Below are 22,839 nucleotides of genomic sequence, written 5' to 3' on the forward strand. Positions count from 1 at the left end.
GAGAGAGATGTAAGAAAAGGGAGGAGGAGAAAAAAAAAAAAAGCGACTGAAAAGTAAAAGAAAAGCAAGGCAGTGGCCCGGGAACCTGGCGGAGGGGTCCCGCGCAGACCCAGCTGGGCTGGCAGCGCAGCACCCCGGCGAGCAAGGAGAAGGTGCCCACATCCCCGCGGGCGTTCCGAGCTGCTCATTTCTCGCGAGGAGGGTCTCGCGGATTCAGGGCGCCCGGCTTTCGGGTGACCTCCGGGTCTGCCCCGCCCCGCCCCCTTCGCCGGCTGGCAGCCGCGCCGGGGCCCGGAGCCAGTCTCCCACTCCCTCCGGCCCCCGCAGCTTGCCCCTCGCTGCCAGTCTGGGGAGCGCCTCTCCCAACCCGCAGCGAGACTTCTCCCTCCTGCCCCGGGGCGGGATCCTGGGTGGGGCGGCTGCGCCCACGGGACGGTCCCCGCCGCCGAGCACCGAGGCTGGGGCCGCCCCAGGGCCGCGCGGGGCCCGGCCAGACGCCGCGCGCCGCCAGGGCAGCAGCACCTGAGCCCGCTGCCCGGGCAGAGCCTCGGCGCCGGAAGCGCGGGCCGGGTGGACGGGCCCCGGGAACAGCCCGAGCCCGCGGCGGGGGAGGGGGGGAAACGAGAGCCACAAAGGGGGTGACCACGTGCCGCCGCGCGCCAGCGGGGCCGAGGACCTACGGAAACGGACCCCTTCACCCACCCGCCCACCGCCCTGGGAGCACCCGGGGTACCCCGAGCACCCAGCACCAGCTCGAAGGCAGACCCAGCCGCTAAGCTTCAACGTTCTCGCCCTAACTTTCCTCCAACTTCTCTGTAAGGAGGAACCTGCCGCCCCGCCCGCCCCCTGGCCGCCGCGACCCGCACTTGAACTCCGCGGAGCCGGCCGTCCACCTTGCGCCACCCCGAGCGCCGGCTAGGAGCGGCTGTCGGGAAGCCCCGATGACCTCTCCAGAAAGAGCGTGAAGAAGGCTTCGGCCGCCGCGTTCGGCCCAGGCGCCAGGGCGGCTCCATCGGGGAACTCGGAGCAGCAGAGCCGGGGAAGGTGGTGGAGCATGACCGCGCGGCCCCTGGGGACCTCAGCGCAGTGATGCCGACATGTAAGTCCCCCCTTTCAGCTCAGAATTCCTTCACACCTTTACCTGTGCCTCCCCCTGCCCCACCCCAAGGGCTTTGTAAGGACTTCAACCGCATTGACGGAATAAACCGGTTTGTCTTCCCTTGGCCCCTCGAGGCACTGAGCTGCTGCTGCCTGCCGGAGCTGTGACAAGTGTGTGCCGCTGGCTTTTTTCCAGCGAGAGGTAAACCTCACGTTTGGGCGGCGTAAAGCATAATAAAAAGGGCAGGGCTTCAAGAATGGGGAAAAGGTTTTGGATTCAAATTAAACAAGGAATCACCCGCGCGGCTGCTCCATCCAGGGGCCTCGCCCTGCCAAGAAGCCGCTCTCCTGGATCAGCACCTGGGGGCTTGGAAGGTACTAGTATGCCGAGAAAATGTTGACTTTACACATTGCCACCCTTGACTGTAGAAGTTATTCTTGGATCTTTGGGTTATTTGAATGGTTTTAAAAAAAAAAGCGCGCAGAAAAGGTTCACGGTGTACTTTGTAGATTAAAAAGTAATTAAAGAAGATGCCATTGAACGTGATAGGATCTGTGATGGGTCTTGTATAGAAGTTGAAGTGGGGGGTATAGGGCGATGAAACGCTTAGAGAAACCTAATGGGTTTTGCCTCTGGAATTGTCATCCAAGTGGTGAAGTGCCTCAGAGCGACCCTGCGGAAGGGCCACCGAGCACCCCCTAGCCTTCCAGAATGGAAAAAGGAAGGTTGTTCTCTGAAGGACCAAGCTTATTATTGTGGCCAACTCAGAAGTTACCTTTTCTTGTAATATGTAATTTTCCCTCTGGTGTTTTGTTTAATCTTGGGCAGACATTTTACTCCCTTCCACTAATATACAAGAGTTTCTAGAAATTGATATTCGCCCTCCCTCCCCCACCTTCTGGAGCCTTATTTATTTCCACTTAAATTTCCTCTTTCAGTGTAATACCCGGGAAGAGACAAGCCCCTCAGGCCTTTGTCCATTCCTTGCACCGTCTGCCTCCCTCCCTCCAGCACACATTTTCAAAATAGGAAAAAGGGTTAGTGCCCAGAAGCCTAGCACTTGGCAGCTCTGTTCCTGGTAGTGAGCAGTATAATTAGACAGAAACCACTTATTTTTATTAAACTGCATGTGAAGTAATTCCACACCTGTGAGTTTTAAAGTTCCATTTACCCAGTGGAATTAGCAAGGTATAACCTGAAAGAATTTATTTTGGGATACAGCCAACAGTCTCATATAAGACTTGTTCTCATATACAGGCAACACATTTTGAATGAATGTGAGTTTGTTTTAAACTTCAGTTTTTTCTGAAAATATAGTAAGGTTTTTAACAGCAGATATTTGTCTAGCTTCCTTTCAGCTTTCCTAGGTGATTTAAATCTTATGGGGAAAAAACTACGTTACACATGAAGAAAATATGAATACCAGGTTTTAAAATAAAAGATGTGAAACTGATCAACAAGTGATGTAAAAAATTTCTGGCTATGAAATTAAGTTATATAGTCCATTTGAATTCTATATGATTAAAACAATCTCATGTCATTATATAGTAAAAGCATGAATATTTAATCACATAAAATTATGGAGTTTAATACCCTGATTTGAGTTTCTTTATTGAACTATTTTGACAGAAAGTTTTTCCGTTTCTTGCCAGATTATAACTGTTTCTTTTTTCCCTTTTGCTGTTTATAATTCATATGGAATGGTTTAAGATTATCTGATTCTTTTTAGATATTAGTATGTTAGAGTATATGGAAGTAATACCAACCTTTCCAAGGTAAAGATTCCTACTATCTTGTTGAAAAACGTTCAAAAGGGAAACATAAACTATATTATCTACCTTTTAAATTTTAATTTTGATAGATTCAAATACACAAATTATTCAAGTATATTTTCTGCCTACTCCTGTGGATAGAGTATATATTGTTACACTCAAGTTCTGGAATTACAGACTTTATAAATATACTTTGGAGTTGTAGTGACTGCATATTTTTCATACCCTAAGAAATTTAATAGATTTAGCAAGACTTGCATTAATTGGTCTCAAGCTGCATGAAGCTACTGTTCCATTTATGGCTTATATAAATTACATGACATTGTGCTTTTCCAATGTGAATGGTGAATGAGGCTATTGTCTCTTGGCTTATGGGAAATATTAGAAGCTTGTAGCTTTACTGCCCAACTAGAAGCATGTCACTCTGATTTCTGGAAATAATGATTTGAAAGAGAATCAGTTTATATATTAAAAATAAACTGATAACCACTTCCTTAAACCTAACCATTTTTCTGACTGCCCATGTCATACAAGAGTTTACATCTCTGATGGGATGATCAAAAATTTCTTGAAACTATTTAGACTTTAGACTAAATAGGAAAAGACTTTGTTCAGTGTGTGTGGCATGCTTGGGCCAAAACTACATCTTTCCACTTCATTTCTAATGGGATGACATTATTACATTACCTACATTGGATGACATTAAGAAGCACACTGAGTGACTGGGGTGATAACATTTAAAGGACATTTCAATCATAAGTAAAAATGCCAATAAAACTTGAGTGTGCTACTTAAGTGTCATCTTACTTTCCTTTATGAGCATTCCTCAGGATGAAATTATTTGGAATGCCTTAAGGAAAACTTTAATATTGCTGTATTGAAAACATTTATAGCAGATATGAACAAGGCTTAACATATTTAGTATTGAATTGGTTAAAAAATCACAAATCACTAGAAAGAAAATTATTTATAATGGAAAACTATACAAATGACTTGAATATGCCAATCTGAACAAAGGAAATCCAAATGAGACATTATTTCTTCTATCAAACTGGCAATGATTAAAGCAATAATACTCAGTAGTGATGAAAGTGTCATCAGATGAACACTGATACCCTTCAGTGTAAATGTGTATGTGTGTATTTAACTTTATTTAGAAATAGTTTTAAACCTACAGAGAAGTTGCAAAAATAACACAAAGAACAGCTGTATACTCTTTACACAGAAACACTTATTGTAAATATTTACCCCATTCATTTTATCATTTTTCTTCTTCTCTTCTCCCCTCCGCTGTCTGTACGTACGTACACACACACACACACACACACACACACACACACACACACACATTTTTTTACTGAACCATCTGAAAGTAACTTACATTCATCAGGGCTTCAGGGTTTACTTTTTTAATTGAAATTTTAATTGAGGTATTTGTTGATTCACATGCAGTTTTAAGAAATAATACAGAGACAGCCCACGTACCCTTTACCCAGTTTCTCCCAATGGTGACATTTTGCAAAACTAAAGTACAATATCACAACCAGGATATTGATACAATACACCTCTCTTTTTCAGATTTTCCCAGTTTTACATGTATTTGTGTGTGTGTGTGTGTGTGTGTGTGTGTGTGTGTGTGTGTGTGTGTATTTCTCACGATTACCTTTTAATTTCATTTATGGTAAAGCCAGTTATGTACATTATAGCTCAAATAAGGGTCAAGATTTGTGCAGATTTGAAGAATAAATCTTTCCGCCTTTTTGAAGTGGGGAGGGTGAACCCAACTTAATAAAAGAAGTTACAATGAGTAATAGAATAGCACTTCTCTTTTTATTCATTGTTTAGGCTCAGGAACATGATCTTTAACCAGAAAATGAAACAAAATTGTAAGCAGGCTTGAATAAACCAAATTACCATTCTTTTTACTCTGGAAGAATTAAGGTATTCTCTGTGCTACTCCTCATGTCCCTTTCTGAAAAGATTTGCCATAGAAATACAGTTGGTGTATGGAGAATGAAGTTATTTCTGACTATTGCTGATATTAAGAGAATTAGTACCATGTTAATTTCTCCACCAATTTCAAAATTTCTTCACTAATTTCTCTTTGTGACTTTTAGGGGTGTCAGTAGGAGTAAAGAGATGGAAGACAGTAGGTTTTTTAGACTTTAATGCATTTGGATTAAATGACATCTACAAGGAGTCATATTGACATTTAAAACAATTCCTATAAAAGGGTTGAATTCTAAAGCTTTCTGACACAGGATTTAAGTATTTTGTATCTTGTAGCCTATATTCATTGAAAAGGAGAGTGAGTTTGCAATAGAGTAGTAGCTTGTTTCTCAAAAAGGACAGTTGAGTTGGAAGGCAGGTGACACAGGGGGTCTTTTTGGCTCTGACACCACTGATTATGTGATCTTGGGCAAGTAGTTTAACATCATAGTTTTTTCATCTGTGAAATGATAGGTTTTATTGCATAACTTTTAGATTCTTTTCAGGTTATAGAAATCTATGACTCTTTCTACTTAAAAAATATTCTTATTCTTTTCAATAGAACTTTGAGGCCACAACTTGAGTGACACAAAATTGTACTGTGTTTTTTGTAGTTCCTGTTTAGAACCTTAGTAACCCTGTTCAGGATTTTCCATTCTTGTGAGAAAGTTGTTTAAATCCCAGGGATGTGTCTTTGCTAATTGGTCCCCTGAGAAGACATACAATGCTTTCCTTCCTCTGTTCTATTCTTTATTTGTTTCTGTTCTTCAGTAAAGTGGATGAAAGGTGGTTTATGTTGGTTACAAGTTCTTGCCCTGTCCTGGGTTCCTTTTCTGTACAAAGTGATGGAGTCCTGAGAACTGGAATGCATTAAGCCCTTGGTTGTCCTTTGCAGCTCTTGTCTGACAGGATTGCAGGCAGCTTTTATAAAATAGCTTCAGGAGTGAATATGGAATTCCTAAGTGTCAGAACCTTTTATAGCAAAAAAAAGTTGCACGAGCACATGAAATAGTATTGAGTGTCGCCAAACTAATGAACATCATTCCCTGAGTATTGTTTAGAGAGCACGGGAACATAAGAGGAGGCCACTATTCACATATTGATAACGGAGGATCGTCATGCGCCACAAAGATTAAGAGGCTAGGAGTTCTCCTGGGCTGATACTTCCTTCTATTAATATCTATAAGGCTGGCAGCCAGGCTTCACTGGTTTGCCCCTTTATTCCTCTGGGCCTCAGTTTCCTCCTCGGTGAAATGAGGAGGTTAGACTTCATCTTTGGTCCTTTAGATGATAACTTCTTTGAATATATAATTGTTCTTTTGTTTCAGAAGTACACTCATTCATCCCCAGCACGAATGGGAAACACCTCATTCATCCAGCATCAATGGGAAATGGACCCATTCTTCCAAAAAAGTGAACTTTCCATGTGACAAAAATTTACAGGCTACCCTTTTTAAAGCACTCACTAAGTTCCATGCAATGTTACATCTAGTTCTTTTTGGTGGATAATATTCTATTTACAGAAGAGAAAATAGGCTCAGAGTTTAAGTACTTGACCCTGCCCCCAAAGCACACGGTAAACAGAAGCACCAGGATGTAACTACGTGCTATTCCAGAGTTCACATCCATTATTATTACGTTATTATTAATGACTCACTATAACATCTTGCTTCTTGTAAACAGTAACACTGATTTTAATTTCAAATATTTTGGATGGATGTATTTGAAAACATACCTTCCATACAAAAATCCTCTATTATTATTGTTTTTAAAAAATTTTTATTGGAGTATAGTTGATTTACAATGTTGTGCAAAAATGCTCTTTAGGACGTAGCCTTTTTCTCATGTAGAAATTCCCCTAGGAGTTGCATGATGCTGGAGCTTGTAGTTTGGTGAATATAAAAACATGTCCTGAGTATCAGATACTATTTTAAATTTCTGTAATAATGGCATACATGAATAATCCATTTCTTCTCTGTTCTAAGTGGATCCCAGAAGTAGCCACAAAGTGAATAGATTGGTTTTGGCTTATAACATTGATCCTATTATCTGTTCCTGGTTCAGTCCTTTCTTTTGGCTTTGCTGTTGACAGAATAACCACTCTTATATTAGAATGCTCAGGATGGTAGTAAAAATAAAAATAGCTAATATTTATTGAGTACTTGCTGAATGTTAGGCATATTTCTTAAATGACATGATTTGATTTGATCATCCAGCTGCTCCGTAGACTAGATTCTATTGTTCCTATTTTACAGGTGAAAACTAGGAGGCACAAGGTGGTGAAGTCAATTTTCCAAGGTTACATAGTTCATAAGTAGCAAACCCAGGTCTGTCTGACTCTAGATCTTGTTCTCTTTGTAACTTAAGTAGTCTCTAACAGTAAAAGGCAGATTGAAAATGCAGGCTTAAGGCAAGTGCAAGAATCAGTTTGATGTCTATTTTTGCTTATTCAAGTATTTCTCTTACAACTTTCTGGTTTTCTATTTAGTATTATACATTTTATTCCAGATAAGCAACCTTCAGGAAAAAAGTTATTACTGTGGCCCTAAAGTATCTTATTAGTTGCTCCTCTTTTTAGAAATAAAATGACTCTCGATTACCACTTACAATCAAAGTAACTCTCTTTGGGGATTTTAAGATCTGGAGGTTTCTTACTGCTACTCACCTGTTCTTCCTGCCTCATGACTCTTCTGCTCACCAGTTCATCTTTTTGTGACTGACTTTTGCAGCTGCTGCCCCCTTCAGTGGTTTGCCTTTTTTGATAGGGCTGAGTCAATGAAAAGTATCACACCACTGTCTGAAGCCAAGATAATATGTATGTCCCCATCTAAATCATTAAGTATAATTGTGAGTTTAAAGATGACACTGTTGGACTTCCCTGGTGGCACAGTGGTTAAGAATCTGCCTGCCAATGCAGGGGCCATGGGTTCGATCCCTGGTCCAGGAAGATCCCACATGCCTCTGAGCAACTAAGCTCGTGCACCACAACTACTGAGCCTGCGAGGCACAACTACTGAGCCCACGTGCCACAACAACTGAAGCCCGTGCGCCTAGAGCTGGTGCTCTGCAACAACAGAAGCCACAGCAATGGGAAGTCCACGCACCACAACGAAGAGTAGCCCCCCTCACTGCAACTAGAGAAAGCCTGCGTGCAGCAACAAAGACCCAACACAGCCAAAAATAAATAAATAAAAATTTAAAAATGTTTTTAAAAAAATGAGACTCTTGTACGGAGAATTATTTGAGAGTTTTCAAAGCAGCACCTCTCCATCTAATGTCATTTATTAGTTTCTATAATACTTGGTGTTTACTAGCCATTTAAAAACTTTGATAGCTATTATATATAAAGAAATTAATCTTTTTAGAATGTTAGTGCTTCTGTACTTAATTTTAGGGGAAGGAAGAAAGTTTGGGCATTTTAATTTAAATATTTCCATTTGTGAAGCAGCAGATGTTATAAAATGAAAACGTTTCCCTAGAGCCTAAATTTCTGGGAGATTATAGAAGAGGTTGATAAAAACATCCTCTTGCTACTCAGATGGGCATGTGACTGGTGATGCTGAAGGTTGATGCCAAAATAGTTTTTTTTTTTTATAAGTGATTTTTATCTTGTATTATCTGAATACTTCCCCATCTTCATGAAGAAATCGTCTATTATATATTCATTGATAAGGAAGGTGCCACCAAGTGACAAATAAAATGCACGGATTTTTCTCTTTTGCCTAATTAGCTTAAAGGGGATGCTTAGTTTATCATCTTCAAAGTTTCTTTTTTTTATTTGGAAGCAAGGCTGAATCTGAAGGTTCCTATTTTCCAGTACCTGCTGGAAACCTACAGATTTTATTAACCGAATGCCTTACTGAATCTAAGTGTCCTGACTGTTGCTTTTTTCCATGACAGGATGTTTCACTCAGGCCGAATGTGGAGCTGTCATTCGAAATGGAAGCCAAGTTCTCTTTTGTTCTTATTTGCTTTATATATTGTGTATGTTCCTCCCTCAGGTAAGTAAGACTCTTTTTCTTTCAAACTCAGAATTTAATAATGATTACATTGCCTTCAGTGTAAGTGTGCCTCTTATTTGTTGATGTTTTCTGTCTTTACAGGCTTTTTCTGTCCATGGCCTCTCATTCCTCTTTAATTATGTGTGAATTCTATTACTTTGATCATTGTTTTATTTTCTAATGAGTGTATTTCTTTAATCTTAGCTACATTTCTTTTAGTTTTATTTATCTCGCCCATATTGAATGATGAGATAGCTACATATCTGACATTAAAAATGTGCTAGCTGTTTCTTCTACGGTTGAATAAATATACAGTACTTAATTCTCTCTCTTTTCAAGTTTTCATTCAGTTCTTTATGAAAAGTAAAGTATAGGCTTTGCTATTTTTATTTATTGCCAAGTATCAGACAGGAATTTGAAATTAAGTTTTTAGATCATGAAGGTTATTTAGTTGACTTAAAATGCTGTGACAAAGTTAATTTTAATTACAGTACATTTGGAATGAAAATATTTAATTTTTAAAAAGAGTACAATTTTTTTCTCAACTTTGAAATAAGACCTTTTTAGCTGTTATTGAAAGCCAGATTTTTCTATAAACAGCTAATTATATGAATGAGCCAATAAGAACTTGAGGAATGTGAGTGATCTTTAAAAGTTATCTGGTTTTGTTACTTGAGCAAACTGCATTTTTCTTAAGCCCATTTTGTTTTACACTTTTTATTTTTTTTACTGTTGCCTTTATTCAGTTTATTATATTTTCCTTTAGAATGAAGTCATTACTCCTGAAGCCTTATGTATTGATTACTTGGGATTTACTCAAGATTTTATACATTCCACGTTTATAACATACCTGTATGTTATTATAAATAATACATTTAACAAATCTGGAAACAGATTATCTGCTAAAATTGCTAATTCATGGATCAAGATATTTAACTAGTGTTTAATATACAAATACTTTTTTTCCAAGCCATCAGGTAGTTTCAGCTACTTACTTGGGAAATCCCTGGTATTTGTTTACTGGCTTCAAAACAAAATTGATCTTTGAGTGGTTTTTTTGGTGTATTTGTTTCAATTTCCTTATAAAGTCTATCTTTCTGTTACTTTCATTGCCAGAAAGAGGAAGCACACTTGTAAAGAGATCTGAAAATTATATATACATTAGATTTTATCATGTACAGTGTTGAATTATTTCTTAACTTTCAAAAGTGACCCTCCAGGAGCCAATTACATGATGTAAGATAAATTATGAGATTAAAATTCATTTTTGTTAGGTCATAGCATTTGTAAATTTTCAAGGCTTCTTCAAACCTTAAATTGGGACTTTTTATTTTAGATGTCAACATTTTATTTGGTATATGCACCTTCATTATTTTAATCATTTGAATAAATGAAACACATGTTTTTAGACTAAGTAAATGGGGTCAACTGGGCTGAGACTAGGATGGGGCAAGGGAAGCACCTGGGATGTAAAATTTAAGGAGGTGCTCATTCGCAAGGGCATGGGAATCAAAGTACTTAAATGTGTTTTTAAGTTACTGTCTGACACAAGAAATCTTTTAAAAAATTTCTTTTATTACCCCACATGTTGTGTGCATCACCTAAGGCTTTGTGACAGATAGTTACCTGTGTTTTCTCATGAAGCCAGAATGTTTTGTGTCTATATATCTTAAATATGACTCACTTAAAATGCCACCACCTCCCACATGAATATTTGAACTCACAGAAATACATTAGGGGCTATTATTGGCATTTTAATATCAAAATTGTGCCTTATAAGTAACTCGGTGTAGGGTTTGTTAAAATAATGCATATTGAAACTTTAGCTATATCTAATTTTCAGAGTCCTATCTTTCAATCATGGTGAAATACCACTATATTTTTGAAGAACATCTGGTACTTAACTGTGATTTATGTCTCTGTATAGGCAATCTTTGACTTTTTTCACTTCTCTGGATGACCCCTAGGTGATCTCATCGAATCTAGTGGCTTTCAGTGGCATCTTGACGCCAGTGTCTCCTCAGTCTTTATCTTTGTACCCGGCCCCTTCTTGGACCCAGAGTCATTTCTTGGGTTGCTTATTCTCATACACTTGGATATATAATAGTCCTCAGACTTCACATGTGTGAACAGGGTTCTTTTTTCTTTATATTAACTTTTTAAAAACATTTATTTATTATTGGCTGCGTTGGGTCTTCGTGGCTGCATGCAAGATTTCTCTAGTTGCGGTGCGCGGGCTACTCATTGCAGTGGCTTCCCTTTGTTGCGGAGCACCTGCTCTAGGCTCACAGGCTTCAGTAGCTGTGTGTGACTCGCAGGCTCCAGAGCGCAGCCTCAATAGTTGTGGCGCACAGGATTAGTTGCTCTGTGGCATGCGGGATCTTCCCGGACCAGGGCTTGAACCCATGTCCCCTGTGTTGGCAGGTGGATTCTTAATCACTGTGCCACCAGGGAAGCCCTGAACAAGATTCTTGATCCCTACCTCTGATCCTCAAATCTGCTTCACTCTCATGCATTACAGTGCATCCTACTATCCTGCTAGTCTCTCCTACAGTCACTGTGTTTCAGATACATGTCCTTTCTATTCCTTAACCATGCTTTCTTAGTACCCTCTTCTCCCTAATCCACATGCGCCTGGTTCTTTTTTGATACTCAGGTCTTAATTATTACCATCTCAGATAAGTCTGCCTATCCCCCAATTCAAAGGAGTCCCCTTATCACTCTCATTTCACCCTTTAGGGATAATCTATTGATTTTGGTTACTCTCTTGGTTGTTAATATTTTGTTAATTTGACTGTGTAGCTGGGTTAGAGGGTTGGCAAAACCTCTTGATTGTTAAGCTTGACACTTAGTTCAGATGAGTAAAAATTAGGATCCTGTAGTTTAATTCTGATAATATCCACAATTTAACTCATAAAATAGAACTGCAATGTTAAATCTTCTAGGTAAGTTAACATTTGTAGTTTCGTGGACATTTACAAAGCAAATAGTATACAACGTTTATGCCCTTTAGAATTTTAAAAAGTAGTATAGAAACAGAATACCTTGTCTCTTGATAGGTGATGAATATAACTTTTTTTTTTGCGTTACGCGGGCCTCACTGTTGTGGCCTCTCCCGTTGCGGAGCACAGGCTCCGGACGCACAGGCTCAGCGGCCATGGCTCACGGGCCCAGCCGCTCCGCAGCATGTGGGATCTTCCTGGACTGGGGCACGAACCCGTGTCCCCTGCATTGGCAGGCGGACTCTCAACCACTGCGCCACCAGGGAAGCCCTGGATATAACTTTTAATAAGAACTACAGCAGAATAACATTTGAATATTTAAACCGGTCCCACAGAAGTACAAATTACAAAATACGATTGTTTTTTACCCACTAGCTTGACAGTATTTAGAAAGGTTGATAGCATCCAGTATTATTAAAGTTTAGGTAAAGAAGACACACTAACACTGTTGGCTCTGTCTTTTGGGAGAGTAATTGGGCAATATTTTTTTAGAGTAAGAATGTGTATTTTCTTTAACATATCACTCCCACATGTACGCATCTATCCTATAGAAATAAAACCCATAAATATATAGAGAAATATGTACCCATATGTTAACTGTAGCATTGTTATAGCAAACAATTGGTAAAGACTGATTGTTCATCAACAAGGGAATGGTTGTGTAAATTATTTTATATTCATACCATGCAATACTGTGTAGCCATTCAAAACTATGTATATTGGCTTGGAAAGATGATAAAGTTAAGTTAAAAAGCAAATTACAGAACAATATAAGATTATCCTAGATTTGTAATAAGTTGTACTACAAAACTGGGATTATTATGTGTGTATACTTTTGTGTAAGACTGTATAAACATTAATAAAACATGGAATGATACACATCAGGTTTTAAAATGGGTTATCACAGGGGCGTAAAGTGGATTATCTCAGGGTGGGAGTGAGAAGGGGGAAGGTGATGGAACTTAATACAACTCTGAATGATTTGCCTTGTTACAATGAACATGTATTACTGTAGGAATTTGGGAAAACAAAAAAATCCTAATAAGATTCCTTGGTATTAAAAAAAGAAGCCCCATTAAAAAAACTGCCAGAGGGCTTCCCTGGTGGCGCAGTGGTTGAGAGTCCGCCTGCTGATGCAGGGGACATAGGTTCGTGCCCTGGTCCAGGAAGATCCCACATGCCGCGGAGCGGCTGGGCCCGTGAGCCATGGCCGCTGAGCCTGCGCGTCCGGAGCCTGTGCTCCGCAACGGGAGGGGCCCCAACAGTGAGAGGCCCGCGTACCGCAAAAATAAATAAATAAAAATAAAAAAACTGCCAGAGAGACTGTTGACATGTATGAATATTATACTTTTATAAGTATGGTTATAATGCTAGTCATGTAACCGTTACTCCGACTCTTCCTTCACTTGATATGAATCTCTAAAAGTTGTTTCAAGTAAGAACCTCTTTTTATGAAGCGTGACACACTATGATTTGAAGATGAATGATGATATCTCAAGCAGACAGAAGGTTGTGGCTTCAAACAGAGTGGGAAACAGACAGCCAAGAGCCAACGGATTCCTTAGCAACCAGGAGCCTGTTTCCACACAGATAGCCTTAGTCACGAGCACTGAGGGAGGAGCCTCCCTTCTCTTCTGAAAATTGATGACGTCAGCAGATTATTTCAAAGCTCAATGTTATTCTGATAGTTATGATACATCAACAGCTAAAAGGGGAAATGTTTCTGAAAGTACAGTCTGGCCTGAATTGTGTGCTTTCTAGCCCAGAGGACAGCACGGTTCTGGAAGGCAGATGATTGGACTAATCTTGTGCTTTTTTTGGTTTGTGTGTTAATTTTACTCATGATCATCAATTACATTACAGTTTGTATTGGAGTGTTAGACATCTTTTATACATATTTTTATATGCAATCAAATGGCTTTCGAATGCATAAAAAAATAATCCCTTTATAAATCTGCCAGGTTTTTCTTCTAGCCATTTTAACATTAATATGTCATTAATTACTAAATAAGTATATTTGAAAGGTCAAAAATAAGGCTCTAGTTGTGCAAACTATTCTTATTAAGTGAAGAAAGAGCCAGAGTAATGCTTAAGTGACTAACAGAAAACTATAATATATGACAATAAATATTTGTGGGGGTTTTTTCCAGTTAGGGTCAAAGTGCTCCAAATTACTGTCTGAAGCTTTCAGCTAAAAGGCTGTTTTCCCATTCTACACTTCAGATGAGAAGAGCCAATGTGATTGAATAAGCAAACCTTAGAAAGTTGTATACAGAAGTTTCTTTGATGCGTCTTCCCTGTAGATAATTGCCTGCCTTCATATACCTTTGAGATGATCTGATTTTGATGTAGGTAAATATGAAATCCTACATTGGGGTCATAAAGTCAATTACGTAAATGTGGAATGAGGGTGACTCATCTTGTCACCACACTGACTATCTCAAGTGACTAAGCAGTGTGATGGGGCCTCCAGTGAAACTGACACCATGTAGGAATTAAGCATTAGGAAGAGTGAGGTGTTAGCAAAGAGTCTTCCCCTTTGCTGGTCAGATCACGCTCGCCTCCAGGCATGGTTGTTATCCTTTAGAGAGAGTTCATAAACAGAGTATCTAGACCAGGCAGATCAGCCCGGTGATGAGTCTCGAGCAATCTGAGGAATGTTTCAGAGCATCTCTGTCTCCACTGTTATGTGAAGCCTTTGTGGGGCTGGGTTGCAGCGGTGGACCCATGCCCTTTGAGTCAGCCACCACATTGTTGCTTTGGTGTAACAATTTGGTTTCTTTTGAAAGATAAAAATCTTGCTGAATTAAAAAAATCGATTTAAATGGCACATTTACTTTGGAATAGTGATGTCAGTAAGAATGCGATAGTGGTCTTTAGATGTTTGAAAAGTGGTCATTTGGAAGTGAAAACAGACTTAGTCTAAGTATTTTGGGGTTGATGCTCCAAGTACCAAATGACTCAGTAACTGGTTGCCAAAAGATAAAGCCAGCTGACCTTCGAAATCGCCATCACTGGTGATGAAGAAGGTATGAAGAAGGAGTCTTCATTTTGAAGAGGAATTTGTACTAAAAACCGTGAAGGCCTCCTCAGCCTACAGTTTAATCATAGAGTGAGTGTGTGTGTGTTATAGAACTTTTGTGTTTTTTTTTTTTTTTTTTGATCCCTCACACCCTCCTTTGGTAACTGTAAGGTTGTTTTCCATGTCTGCAAGGCTGTCTCTGTTTTGTAAGTAAGTTCATTAGTACTGTTTTTTCAGATCCCACATATAAGTGATATCATATGATATTTGCCTTTGTCTGATTTACTTCACTTAGTATGATAAAGAGCCTGTTTTCTTGATGTACACATTCTCTTAATAGTTACCTCAAAAGTTTCTTCTGTGTGTATTTCCTTTCAATTTTAGCAGGTAAGCTCTATACTCAATTAGAGATTGGGAAGGTAACTTTCTTAGACAAGATAAACCTGGGGAACTCTAGACTTTGGCAGGTACAAAATTTTCTGCCACTTTCAAATTAATAATTCTTTATGGAGTTTTCCTTTTATTTTCAGCAAGTAGAATATGTGCTTTTTGGCACCATTCTTCCTAAGATTTCAGTGTCATAGTGTTTAGTAAATTAAAAATGTGGAAAAGAACCAAGGAGAGAGAGGGAAAAAAAACTTATTCCAGATTTAATGAGTAAATATGATTTATAAGGTGGGGCAGCAGGGTAGGAAAGTAAGGAGGTTAGATGACAAAATATATTAATCTGACAATGAGCACGAAGTCACAATATTGTAAACATCTTTTCCCCTTCACTGAACAAAGATGATTAAACACCTGAAAAAAAAAAATGAGGTCATTTGCCAGCACATGGGTGGTGGCTATCACCAGTTCAGATGAACCTATTTAACCATTACCAAAAAAAAAACCTCTCAGTGAGGAATAAAGTAATCCAGTGGGAACTGTGTTACTACTGTAGTTCTATGGTTAAGACTAATTATCTTGATTTTTTTTTTCAAAAATCGTTAAAACTATTTATAACCAATTAATCTTTTTAGATGAGGGCTCCTTTGTCAGGAAAATAGTTTGGATTATTTGATGTCAAAATATCTTGGTTTACAGTTATTCCTAAACCAGGCTCATCTTAAACTTGTGGTTTAAAAATCATACACTTTTTTAAAAAATTACAGAATTTTCTCTAATAAATCAACTATTATGAGTCAAAAAAGATGCCTCTGCTAATACATTCTGCTCCCAGCTTGGTGCTGCTAGTTTAGATAACAGGAAGAGAGAAACTGTTGGCAGTAGAGCCAGGTGATGGATTGTGTCAACCCCCTTGAAAATCAAAAATTTTTTCATCTCTTTAATTATAAAATTACACTAATCACTATTATTGGACTATGCAAAGCTATAAGAATGAGTTAATGCTTATGATTTTTACAAATACGTAAACAAAATGGTATTTTTAGAAGATTCTTTACCTGGTTGAAACTTAAAGAGTACTGTTAAAGTAAAATACAGATCTGAAAAAAAGAAAATACTCTTAATGGGAATACAGTATTAATCACTGCTTTTAAACACACCCACAGTTTCTTCCTTCCTTTTTTTTTTTTGCCTTAAATATATGCACAGAAATATGGCATTATATACAGCTAATACTGGCCTCAGTTGAGTATAAGTAACAGTTTTACTGGGTTACTGGCTTTAATGAAGAGAATCTTAAGACAGAAAATGAGGGTTTTCAAGTCATAGTGATTTGATTGTCTTCAGTACTGATGCTACAGGGGGTGAGGAAAGCTAGAAAGCTAGACTTATAGAGATATTTTGCCTCCATATTGGGTTTTTTAGAGAGAATGAACTCCTAAGTATGTACACTAAGGCATCATGGAATATGGTCCCCACTTCTTCCTGAATTCTCCGAATCGGTGTCTCCTGGCTGGGTCATCAGAGGTGAAAATTAGGTTTTTACTTGGACTGCTAATCTCATCTCTCTTTAGAATGGTAATCTGAAAATCTGTTACTTGTAGTAAGTTCATGACCAAAAAATTTCTGTAACAATACTGATGAAGTACAAATATATCAATAAACAATAAGGTCTGTGGTTCTCTCAGAGCCTTTGCTAACTTGACATAGGACTTTCCTTCCAGTTCAGTAAGCCCTGATACTTTCATTGGTGTTTGTTTAGGACTCTCATTACTTCTCATCATCTGACTTGCTTACCTGTCTCTCACACACACATATTAGAGAGGTCTGACTTTTTCAGTAACTGTTTCAGAGGAAGGTTCTCTCTGAATTTGCAACAATACTTTTTAAAAAGAATTGACATGTAACTTTATACTATGTGACTGTTTCTTATATTTAAGGTCCTGTCGGTTTACAGACATGATGCTGTGATTGTAATGCCACAGAAGAGGTTTTCAGTAACTGTGTAGTGAATGAATCAAATTGCTTTCCACGCTGCCCTTTTGTGACTTTGGATTTTCCTTACCAAAGTGAGTCTAGCAGATCTAACTGTTAGGTATTCTTAATCAGAACCTTTTCCCTCCCCCAATATTATTAAAGTAAATCAAACATTTGTGACAGCATTATAATACTTAATGGAGTTGCAGAGAACATAGTTAGCATGCTACTTTTAAGTGCATTTAAAAGCTGAGGGCTATGTCACAATAATACCATAATATTTGAGCGTTTCACATGTGTGTGTGTATCAGACTCTTTTCAAAGTCCTGGCTATGCAGAGCTAAATCATGATCCTTAAACTCAAGAAGTTTTAGTGTTGATAAGGAGACTGGCATGAGACAAATAGGAAGCACTGTGATATGTGGTCTAATAGAATTGTGACTGTGATATCAAGGGATAACAGAAGAGATCTCAGAAAAGTTTGCACAGAAGAGATAATGTTAAAACTGCATCTTCTACTAGGGGTGATGAAAAAATACTTACAAAATCACATGGCTTTGTCATTGACCATTTGAAGAGCTTTCCCTGTAATCAGATTGGATGGCTGGCTGTAAAAACTGATTGCAAGCCAAAGCAATCTTGAGAAAGAAAAACGGAGCTGGAGGAATCCCTGACTTCAGACTATACTACAAAGTTACAGTAATCAAGACAGTATGGTACTGGCACAAAAACAGAAATATCAATCAATGGAACAGGATAGAAAGCCCAGAGATAAACCCACACATGTATGGTCACCTTATTTTTGATAAAGGAAGCAAGAATATACAATGGAGAAAACACAGCTTCTTCAATAAGTTGTGCTGGGAAAACTGGAAAGCTACATATAAAATAATGAAATTAGAACACACCCTAACACCATACACAAAAATAAACTCAAAATGGATTAAAGACCTAAATGTAAGGCCAGACACTGTAAAACTCTTAGAGAAAAACATAAGCGGAACACTCTATGACATAAATCACAGCAAGATCCTTTTTGACCCACCTCCTAGAGAAATGGAAATAAAAACAAAACTAAACAAATGGGACCTAATGAAACTTGAAAGCTTTTGCACAGCAAAGGAAACCCTAAACAAGATGAAAAGACAACCCACAGAATGGGAGAAAATATTTGCAAACATAGCAACTGACAAAGGATATTTTAATCTCCAAAATATATAAGCGGCTCAATATCAAAAAAACAAACAACCCAATCCAAAAATGAGCAGAAGATCTAAATAGACATTTCTCCAAAGAAGATATACAGATTGCCAACAAACACATGAAAGGATGCTCAATATCACTAATCATTAGAGAAATGCAAGTCAAAACTACAATGAGGCATCACTTCACACCAGTCGGAATGGCCATCACCAAAAAGTCTACAAACAATAAATGCTGGAGAGGGTGTGGAGAAAAGGGAACCCTCTTGCACTGTTGGGAGGAATGTAAATTGGTACAGCCACTATAGAGAACAGTATGGAGGTTCCTTAAAAAATTAAAAATAGAACTACCATATGACCCAGCAATTCCACTAGTGGGCATATACCCTAAGAAAACCATAATTCAAAAAGAGTCATGTACCACAATGTTCTTTGCAGCTCTATTTACAATAACCAGGACATGGAAGCAACCTAAGTGCCCATCGACAGATGAATGGATAAAGAATATTTGGCACATATATACAATGGAATATTACTCAGCCATAAAAAGAAATGAAATTGAGTTATTTGTAGTGAGATGGATGGTCCCAGAGTCTTCATACAGAGTGAAGTAAGTCAGAAAGAGAAAAACAAATACCATATGCTAACACATATATATGGAATCTAAAAAAAATGGTTCTGAAGAACCTAGCGGCAGGACAGGAATAAAGACTTAGACATAGAGAATGGACTTGAGGACACGGGGGGGGGGAAGGGTAAGCTGGGACAAAGTGAGAGAATGGCATGGACATATATACACTACCATATGTAAAACAGATAGCCAGTGGGAAGCAGCCGCATAGCACAGGGAGATCAGCTTGGTGCTTTGCAACCACCTAGAGGTGTGGGATAGAGAGGGTGGGAGGGAGGCGCAAGAGGAAGGGGATATGGGGATATATGTATATGTATAGCGGATTCACTTTGTTATACAGCAGCAGCTAACACACCATTCTAAAGCTATTATACTCCAGTAAAGATATTAAAAAAAAAAACAAACAAACTGATTGCAGTTGTGGGATTGGTTCGTCCCCACTGAATTTCATCTGATCTTGACCAAAAACAAAAAGATGGAAAGTGAGCATGGAAATGGAGAAGGGTGAGGTACGCAGAGAAAGGGAAAGGACAAACCTAGGAATTCACTGAAACTGATTTTGTGGAAGGATCCATACTTCCTGTGCCTAGAATAAAGGGTCTCTGCAGAAGAGAATAAGGAATGAACGTAGACACTTACGCAGGAGGCCTGACTGTGGAGGATGTCAATGGAGGGACTGTGCTGTCAGAGCTGAATGAGGAATTCTAGCTCAGTAGGGGAGATAGACATGTCATTACCCACTATAGCTCAGTGAGACACGTGCAACCAAAAATGTACACTGAAGGGAACAGAGGGTAAGAACTCCCTAGGATTATAGTTAGGTAACTCAGTGTCAGACCTGTCTTTTCTTTACTGAGTCTGTGGTTTATGCTTTTTCTCTATCAGGTACCATTTTACTTCAGGAAAGCAAGTCTTACTTTCCTCCTTGGTGAACAGCGTTCATGTATATATCGAAAACCTGGAGATATTAATAGAATCTTAGGCACACTTGCTGCCTTCTCTTTCTTGCTCAAACTCACATTTAGCTGTGACCAAGAGTTGCTGAGTCTAGGTTAGAAATGCCTTTTTTATCTTTATAACGACTGTCTCTGAGGCTCTCATCTCCACCAGGTGTGTCCAGTGTTTCTGTTAAACCACTGTTGGAATCATGCCACTGCCCTGTTTAAGTTCCCCTGAAGATTCTCATTGCCTACAGGATACAGTCCACAGTCCTTAATTTATGTAATGTCACAGCTCCCTAGCTCTGTAATGCCCTATCAAGTGCCTGCCGGACAGTAGCGTCTCAATTAAATATTGAATGAGTACAGAAATTGAAGAATTTATATATTTTTGCTAAGCAAAATGAGGATTTAGTCATAGGTATTCAGTTGTTTAAAAGAAAAAATTTGTGCTTGGCCTAGGTACTACGTTGAGGTTTAGAAATTAATGGTTCAACCCTTCCATCTTTGTGGAAGACCAGCTATTTGAGAGAGGAAGTTTCATAAAATAGTTATTTGTGCCTCTAAATGAGTAAAAATAACTAGAGTATTTATTCTCACTTGCTCCAAGGGCTAAGCTTCTCATGGAAATACATTTTTTTAGTGCCAAACTGATCTCATCACTATTAAAATGTACACTCTTTAAAAAAAAATCAATTTTTGTTGAAAATAGTAAAAGTTATTATTTTCTTTAAATTCTTTAAGCTGTTCCCCCCTTGCCCTGTGGCCGTCTTTTCCATAGTTATCCCCATCATCACCTGTAACTTTAGCTTCTTATCTTGGGTTAAACCTTCCCTGCTTAGCCCACAAACATGTCCAAGTCTTTTCTTTATAAAGCAAACAAATTTTTCCCACATCCCCTCCACACTTGTGTTCTATTCAGTTTTCATTTTCATTTGTCATTCCTTTCATTTCCTAAAGTCTTCAAAGACTAGTCTACACTTGGATTTATTACTTCCTCACCCCTAAAAATAGATTATTCTGTTTTGAAGATGCCTTGACAGGTTATCAATTTGTGTGTGTATGTAAACAATTATGTTATGGTTCTCTAAAGATCTCCTAAGTTAGTCTGAACTTCCCCAAAGGTTTATTTATTTAAAAAAATTCTTTTTAAGTAGGTGGACCATATTCACTGCAGTAACGTTTTGTTATTAAGAGGACAAGAAAACACTTTCTTCATAGAAGTCTGTTTTAGGTTGAAATTGTGTCAGAAAATGAGATGACTTATATTCAACTTTTAGAATAGACCTCTTTGCATGTTTTTCATATTCTTTAAATTGTTCCTTTAGGTGCCTCTGACTTCCTAGAAGCTTATGTTACCTCTTTTTTTGTTGCTCATTTAAATCAGATTTACATCCTGATTTGCCAGTTAGTTCTGTTTCCCATTCCTATTTCTTTCTTTTTGAGTACTTTTCATATCTTAAAATTTTCTATATGCCAGTTATTAGGATACTTATTTCAAAATGGTTGGTTCAAGTGAAGCTGAAAGACTGTCGTTTTTCTTCGTCTGCTGTGTGTGCCTGGCTTTGCTTTACAACAACATTTATCTTTGTTATGGTTATATTTAAAAACACCTTGAGTTGAGAACTAATTTACATTTAAAACTCCCATTTGTTTGAAGCAGAAGTACATAGGTATAAAAATGTAGTGCTGTAAGTCAGAACTTACCATTGTTTTGGTTAGAAAAGCAGTTCATTAGGCTTTGTGTGTTAGAAGTCTTTTAGCTCTTAGGGAAGAATATAAAAACTAAACCAGTTTTGTTATTCATCTGGAAGCTAAAAAAATCAGATTTGAAGTCTAATCATCAAATTGAACTTGTATAATTTTGTTTTTCCCTGTTATTAAAGGAGAACTTTTAATTTTTTTCCAAAGTAAGATCATAGTACCTTCTGAGTATTTTAAATTTTAATAATCCTAGTCATAAATAAAATCTATTGTGGGCTATTTCAGGTTAAAAATACAAGTGAATCCTGTATTGCTTAAGAGAAAATGTGCCTTTGAAAAGCATATTTTAAAAAATATAAACCTATGTTGGATTTTATTTAAACTTGAACTGTACATACTATGGTGTCAATGTATTTTTTGATGCGTTTAAACTAATTACGAGAATGAAAAGGTTGGTTCGATGTCAATAACACTGCTAAGTTGACTGAGTAACTTGATCCATCAGTAACATGAGCTAAATGCTGACTCTGAAATAAAATTTTGCCAAGATGTTCTTTTATAGTCAGAAATACCTTCTCAGTGTGTGTACTGGAGCTTTATTCCTCATGGACTGTAGGTAGGAGGAGACAAGTTATTACATGCAGTGAAATTTGTGTGCCTGATTTTTTAGATTCTGTTTCTGGCAAAATCAGGCAGAGGGTGGTTGGAAGTGGTTACATTGGATGACTGAGTTCCAAGGAGCAACTGACTGGAAGGGGACACTGCAAGATATGCTGGATTGATGGAAATCTTCCAAATTTTGGTTGGGTTGTAGTTACAGAGGGGTATACGACCACCAAAACGGATTGAACAGCACACTTAAAATCTATGCATTTTAATGGGTCACTTATACCTCCAAAAAATAAAATCTCAGCTAATTGGAAAAAATACTCATAAGAGTTCTAAGAGGACACAATAAATAGAATTCTAATGCCTCCAGAACTATCAGGATTTTACTAGCTATATCAAGAATTAAATAATAGCTTTCTACAATACAACTTCTTTGTTGATATGCTGGCTTTTGTTTGGCTAACAGGAAAGGCATATTTAGTTTTACTATTTATGAATTAGTTAGGCTT

At 38.2% G+C, this 22,839-nt stretch overlaps 1 protein-coding gene across 5 annotated transcripts in view; it reads left to right on the plus strand.

Moving 5' to 3' along the window:
• The first annotated feature begins 646 nt into the window (after positions 1-646).
• The window catches only part of ADGRG6 (adhesion G protein-coupled receptor G6), a 136,792-nt gene continuing 114,599 nt past the window's right edge, over positions 647-22,839 (plus strand). Inside the window, exons 1-2 of one of the 5 annotated variants that reach the window (XM_019951735.3) lie at positions 647-1,099; positions 8,761-8,861. In XM_019951735.3, coding sequence (XP_019807294.2) covers positions 1,098-1,099; positions 8,761-8,861 — 103 coding nt within the window. In that variant the 5' untranslated portion in view covers positions 647-1,097. The remainder of the gene's footprint in view (positions 1,100-8,760; positions 8,862-22,839) is intronic. The other 4 variants (XM_073789664.1, XM_033867787.2, XM_019951736.3 and 1 more) reach the window with 4 other exon arrangements.

Source organism: Tursiops truncatus, chromosome 12 (genome assembly GCF_011762595.2).
Source record: "Tursiops truncatus isolate mTurTru1 chromosome 12, mTurTru1.mat.Y, whole genome shotgun sequence".
Classification (NCBI taxonomy): domain Eukaryota; kingdom Metazoa; phylum Chordata; class Mammalia; order Artiodactyla; family Delphinidae; genus Tursiops; species Tursiops truncatus.